This window comes from Suncus etruscus, chromosome 17 (genome assembly GCF_024139225.1).
Source record: "Suncus etruscus isolate mSunEtr1 chromosome 17, mSunEtr1.pri.cur, whole genome shotgun sequence".
In the NCBI taxonomy this organism is placed as follows: Eukaryota; Metazoa; Chordata; class Mammalia; order Eulipotyphla; family Soricidae; genus Suncus; species Suncus etruscus.
Genome location: NC_064864.1, coordinates 68,745,008 through 68,751,310, shown reverse-complemented (window position 1 = coordinate 68,751,310; position 6,303 = coordinate 68,745,008). Strand labels below are relative to the sequence as shown.

At 56.3% G+C, this 6,303-nt stretch overlaps 1 protein-coding gene across 1 annotated transcript; it reads left to right on the top strand.

The window, feature by feature from the left end:
* The first annotated feature begins 593 nt into the window (after positions 1-593).
* Positions 594-3,218, top strand: NKX1-2 (NK1 homeobox 2). Its single transcript, XM_049764515.1, has 2 exons — positions 594-807; positions 2,503-3,218. Exons 1-2 carry the CDS (start codon positions 594-596, stop codon positions 3,216-3,218), a joined length of 930 nt encoding a protein of 309 aa, XP_049620472.1.
* The last annotated feature ends 3,085 nt before the right edge of the window (positions 3,219-6,303 follow it).

The window sequence follows — 6,303 nt, the reverse complement described above, 5'->3', positions numbered from 1 at the left end:
CCAGGTGTAAGAGGGGGCCACGAGAGGACAGGGGATGTGTCCCCCGGGGAAAGGAAGGGGAAAGGGAAGAAAGAAAGGGAGGGGGAATAGAGAAAGGGGAGGAAAGGAGGGAGAGGGAGGGAGGGAGAGAGAGAGAGAGAGAGAGAGAGAGAGAGAGAGAGAGTGAGTGAGTGAGAGAGAGAGAGAGAGAGAGAGAGAGAGAGAGAGAGAGAGAGAGAGAGAGAGAGAGAGAGAGAGTCCCCTTGGATGAAAGATGCTTGCCCTCCCTCCTTCCCTCCGCAAACCCGGGTTTCTGTGGCTGGGTAGGCAGAAGAGCCCAGAGCAGGCAGATCTGTCCGGGGGAGCGCCCGGACGCCCCCCAGCCCGGGACACTCGGCCCAGGGGGCAGCGCTGGGCACTCGGGGTGGCTACAAGCGTGCCCCGCACGTGTAGGCGGCCGGGAGGGCCCAGCCAGTGCCAATCGGCGCGCAGCCCCCCGCGGCTCGCTCCCCGCCCCCCAGCCCGGGCTCCACTTGGGCGCCGCGACCCTCCCCCGAGCTTGGCCAGCTGCGCGCGGAGCCCCCAGCGCAGGCCGGCGGGACTGGGGCGCGGGCATGCTGGCCTGGCAGGGCGGCGGGGCCAAGGCGGCCCCTGCCCCTCATAGGATCTCCTTCTCGGTGCTGGACATCCTGGACCCGCAGAAATTCACCCGCGCCGCCCTCCAGGACGCGCGCCCCGCGCCCCGGGAAGCCAAGAAAAGTTCGGCAGAGGTGGAATTGGGGCAGGACCTCAGCTCGGGGGACTTGGGGCAGCCACGGGAGGCCTCTGGTAAGGAACTGCGGGAGCCTTCCCCGCCCAGGGGTGGCGGTGGTGGTGCAGGGAGGCCCCCCCAGGAAAAAGGCTCCGTGGCCAAAGCGCTGGGTCGACCGGGGACCTGGGGATGGAGCGGGGACACAAGTGCGGGGTGGCCTGCGTCCCGGGGTTTAGCCCGCGAGCCCTGCTTTGGGGACTCGCGGGCACGACCACCTTCCCCATTCATTCATTCATTCATTTTTTTTCACCCATACATCCATTCATTCATTCATTCATCCACGGCCCCCTATACACAAGTCCGGGGCTGGAAACCGGCTGGGGGGGATTGCGTGGGAAACTTCAGAACCCCAAGTACACAGCACCCTTCCCCAGCATCGCGCCCTCACTTTCTGGACTGACTCTATGGGGGAATTCGAGGGTCTTGGACAGTCTCAGAGAGGGGTTCAGGGGAATGTGCCGGGTTCTACTCACAGTCTGAAGTGGGATGCGGTGGTGTGTTTGAGAGTCTTTTCTTTATTATTATTATTATTATTATTATTATTATTATTATTATTATTATTATTATTATTATTATTATTATTTATTTTGGGCCCCACCCGGCAGCGCTCAGGGGTTCCTCCTGGCTCAGAAATCGCCCCTGGCAGGCTCGGGGGACCATATGGGATGCCAGGATTCGAACCACCGTCCTTCTGCATGCAAGGCAAACGCCTTACCTCCATGCTATCTCTCAGGCCCTTGAGAGTCTTTTCTCCTAACCTCAGCAAGACACCTGTCTGGGGAGGGCAGCGGGTAGGGGTGTGTGTATGGGGTGGAGGCAACTGGATCCCAGCCCAGGTACTGCCAGCGGAGATGGGGCGCACTCAGGTCAGGGAGAAGCTGCATTCCCTCCTCCCCCGCCCCTCCACCTTCCACCCCTGCCCCGACTTGGCTGTTGATTGTCTGGGGGCTCCGGGCGCCTCTGGTGGCTGCGCTTGGGCCCGGGAGGTCCGCCTGGTAATTGTCCGGATGGGTCCTCGGAGGGGCCCGGCTCCCTCTCCCGGCCCCTGATCGATATTCTATTACCGGCGCCTGCATATCTCCAGCCCGCAGCTTTGCAGGTACCGACTTCAAACCCCCTTTCCCCCGTCTGATCCTAATATTGTTCGATTAAAACTTACCTTTAATAGATGACATCTATCGATCCGGCCCCGCACAAATCTGAAACTCTATTAACACGGCAGGAGAAAAGAGATGGGGGAGACGTGGGGGGGTTCACTTTAAAATAGGGGGGAGGGCATGTTGAAGAACTTATTTTTTCTTTTAAATTGCTGGACACCCCAGATCAGAATAGGTTGCCAAGGACTGGGCAGCCCTAAATGGTTTTGACATCTCCATGTCGTCATATCCAGGGGTCCGGGCCTCCTGCCTGGGGGGCTCCCCTCTCCCCACAACACGTTGCCCAATAAGGTAATTTGTGTTTTGGCTGCAGGTACGGCTCGTCCTTTGGTTTAAATTCCACATCGTGGAAGCTTAGTCGCAGGCAGATGTGCAAAGAGCAAGGGGGGAAGCTGAAGCCCCAGCTCGGAGGTTGTCCGGGCGCGTGGCTGGAGGAGAAAAGCAGCACCGGGGTCCGGGTTTGGGGACCCCCGGCGCCCTCTGGGGAGATCTAGCTGGGGATGCAGACCCGGGCAGGTCTCGGCCACTGGTCATCATCACCCCCTTCTTCCGCAGATGCTGCGGAGCGAGGCGCGGGCGCGGGCATCCCCCAGGAGGGTTCGGAGGCCGAAGAGGCGGACGAGGAGCTGGAGGAGCCGGTGGACGCGGGGCAACCGCCGCCGCGGCTGGACCGGGCCTCGCCCCTTCAGGGGGACTCGGCGCGGCCCCTGGAGGCCCGCGGCGGGGGCGGCGCGGGCTCCCCGGTCTCGCCCGGCTCCCCGCGTCCTCGGCGCCGGCGCCCCGAGCCCAGCTGCGCCAAGCCCCGGCGCGCGCGCACCGCCTTCACCTACGAGCAGCTGGTGGCCTTGGAGAACAAATTCCGGGCCACGCGCTACCTGTCGGTGTGCGAGCGGCTGAACCTGGCGCTGTCGCTCAGCCTCACCGAGACGCAGGTCAAAATCTGGTTCCAGAACCGCAGGACCAAGTGGAAGAAGCAGAACCCGGGCGCCGAGGGCGCAGCGCAGGCGGGGAGCGGCGCTGCCCAGCCCGGCACATCTGGAGCCGGAGCGACCGGAGCGGCGGGGCCCAGCAACGGCGGCGGCGGCGCGGGGGGCAGCCCCGGCCCCCCGGGAGCCGGCTCGATTCCTTTCCAGACTTTTCCCTCCTTCTCGGCCACCAACGTTTTCTTTCCGGCCGCCACCTCCTTCCCGCTGGCGGCGGCGGCCGGGGGTCCCTTTGCGCCCTTCCTCGGGCCTTCATACCTCACTCCCTTTTACGCCCCACATCTATGAAGCCGAAGCCTCCTCGGCCCCCCACTTGGTCGCGTTCCCGGAGTCTCCATTCCGCTCACCCTCCTGGTGCGCGCGTGTCTGCAAGGTCCTGTCCGGCCCCTTGGCTCGCGGCGCCGCCAGAGGGCAGGGGGAAGCCGCTGGCTGCAGGCCCACTTAGGGGGGTCGAGGCCTGGCCGTTCCCGACACGGCTGAGTAAACCCCTGGCGACTACATGGGGTTCCGGACTCTCTGCGGGGTGCTGGCAGGTGAGAGAGGCCCGCTGCTCAGTCCCGGGATGATGAAACCTTCCAAGATCTTCCTTGTATTCATCCAAAGGAACCTGCCCTTTCCCCAGCTGGTCTCTCTTTGCATTCCAAACCCCGCGATTTCTCCTCAAATGAGCGAGCAAATTTTGGAGTGGGGAGGAGACCTGGTTCTGTCTGTCTGCACACGCTGTCCCTGAGACACAGACCCGTTTGTTCAGTGCTTAAAGCGTGTTTGGAATCTGTCTAGATGCGCCATCCTTGTTCTGCTGCACAGGAATATTCCCCAGAGACGGGTCCCGAGTTTCCTGCCCGAAATTCCTGCTAGGAATTGTAACCCTGAGACTTAGAGCAGCCGTCACTGCCCCCGCCCCGAAAGCCCCCAAATGCGCGACAGTAGTCCTGACCCAACTGGAGCCTTGCGAGTCTATTAGAAGTCCAATAGAGGGGCTGGAGAGATAGCATGGAGGTAAGGCGTTTGCCTTTCATGCAGGAGGTCATCGGTTCGAATCCCAGCGTCCCATATGGTCCCCCGTGCCTGCCAGGAGCAATTTCTGAGCATGAAGCCAGGAGTAACCCCTGAGCACTGCCGGGTGTGACCCAAAAACTACCAAAAAAAAAAAAAAAAAAAAGTCCAATAGAAACTTAATCTCGGCTCATAACTCTGCCCCCAGCCATTCTGAACATTACTCCAGGGTGAGTAAACATCCCTGGAGCAAAGCCTAATTTGAACTGGGCTTTATTTGGGAGGGGGCGTACATGGCGGCACTCAGGGTTTACTCCTGGCTCTGTGCTCAGAAATGGCTCCTGGTAGGCTCGGGGTACCATATGGGATATCGGGGATCGAACCCAGGTTCATTCCTGATCGTCCAGGTGCAAGGCAAATGCCTACAGCTGTGTTATATCTCTGTCCCCATGAACTGAGCTGTTTTAACCAGCCTCAAGACCCGAATTGTTAGAACATTAGCTAAGAAGATCTGGAAAGAACTCTGGTTCCCGTTTCTCTCCTGGGGTCCAGAGGCCAGGCCAAAGGTTGTCATAACATGCTAACTCTTAGATGGGAAGTGCTAAATCTTAACAGGAATGGAAAGGGGGAGGAGAAAGACAGTCAACAGTGCAAAGAACATGTTTTCCAGGCCCTTGGCTTTCTTACAGATGCCTTTGCTTTTGCTTTATTCCTTGAGGAGGAAAAAAAAAAAAAAAAAGGTTCTCCTGTATAATTGTCTGGGCAGCCTTGTTTGGAAAACTCCTTTTCTTTTCTTTCTTTTTTTTTTTTTTTTTTTTTTGGTTTTTGGTTTTTGGGCCACACCCGGCGGTGCTCAGGCGTTACTCCTGGCTGTCTGCTCAGAAATAGTTCCTGGCAGGCACGGGGAACCATATGGGACACCAGGATTTGAACCAACCACCTTTGGTCCTGGATCGGCTGCTTGCAAGGCAAACGCCGCTGTGCTATCTCTCCGGGCCCGGAAAACTCCTTTTCTATGGAATACGATTGGTGGCAGGTATCTTGAAACCCCAGACCTAGCTTAAGTGTAACCCTCTCACCTGATTACTTGGGATACTATAGACCTTGCTATTATTTATCATTAAAGTCAAAACATCTGTGTACTAGGAGCAAATGATACTTTTTTTAACCTTGAAAGCTCTTGGTTCTTTGGTTAGGGGTGATAGAAAAATCACCTTTTCCCCAAATTCATTAAGCCTTCCTTGGACTCACAAGATTTAACAACATGCACTACTTCATGATGAATAACATTTAACTGTTTTCTTTCTGGTCTAAAGAAATGTTCCCCAACCACACTTGGGACTTTCGGAAAAAACAATAGATACTAGATGAGATTCAGAGGTGCAGATATTGGGGCCAGAGCAATAGCACAGCTGGGAGGGTGTTTACCTGAGTTTGATTCCCAGCATCTCATATGATTTGCCAAACCTGCCAGGAGTAACTTCTGAAAACAGAGCCAGGAGTAACCCCTGAGTGCTGCCAAATATGGCCCCAAAACAAGAAACAAAAACAAAAAAGTGCAGACATGGAAGGTTAGACCAGAATTGTATTCACTTCACATGTTGATAGCTTTATAATAGTTGGTGCATTTTCCAAAAAGCCACATTGCACATTAGGTGCCAACTCCTAGAGGTAGCCAAGAACAGTTGTTTCTGGATTTGGAATCTCAGGGACCAGAACCCCACAAGCAGCAATAGTGGGATGGAGGACAGGACTGGTGAACAGCTGTGGGCAGCCCATGCAGGAAGTGCGGTTTCTGCAGAGTGGAACAGAAAATTGGCTTTCAGAGGTTCTGGGACTTTTCAACTGAATCCTACCACACTGTTTATTGCTGTGTTGTCTAATAAATGCTTTTTGTAATGTTTATTAGTGAACTATTTCTGTTTTTGATTAGGGAGGCGTTGATGGGATTTTCCAGTAATCAGAAGTGGTAGACTTGTCTCTCCCTCCTCCCTCCAGCTGGCATTCCTGAAAGGAGGAAACAGCTCCCCTACTACCACTTTGTTGTCTTTGGGCCATCCTGGGTGATACTCAGGGCTTATTCTTTTTTATTTTAGGGGGGGTCACACCCGGCAGCTCTCAGGGGTTACTCCTGGCTCTATGCTCAGAAATCGCTCCTGGCAGGCTCGGGGCGACCATATGGGATGCCGGGATTCGAACCAATGACCTTCTGCATGAAAAGCAAATGCCTTACCTCCATGCTATCTCTCCGGCCTTGGCTTATTCTTTTTTTTTGGGGGGGGGTACACTTGGTGGCGCTAAGGGGCTACTCCTGGCTCTGAGTTCAGAAATCACTCCTGGCAGGCTTGGGGGACCATATGGGATGCCGGAAATCAAA

Bases quoted from the DNA above. Each gene is read 5' to 3' on its own strand.
- NKX1-2 (XM_049764515.1), top strand. From the start codon at position 594: ATGCTGGCCTGGCAGGGCGGCGGGGCCAAGGCGGCCCCTGCCCCTCAT. The intron at 808-2,502 runs GTAAGGAACTGC...CTTCTTCCGCAG, and splicing joins GCAGCCACGGGAGGCCTCTG to ATGCTGCGGAGCGAGGCGCG.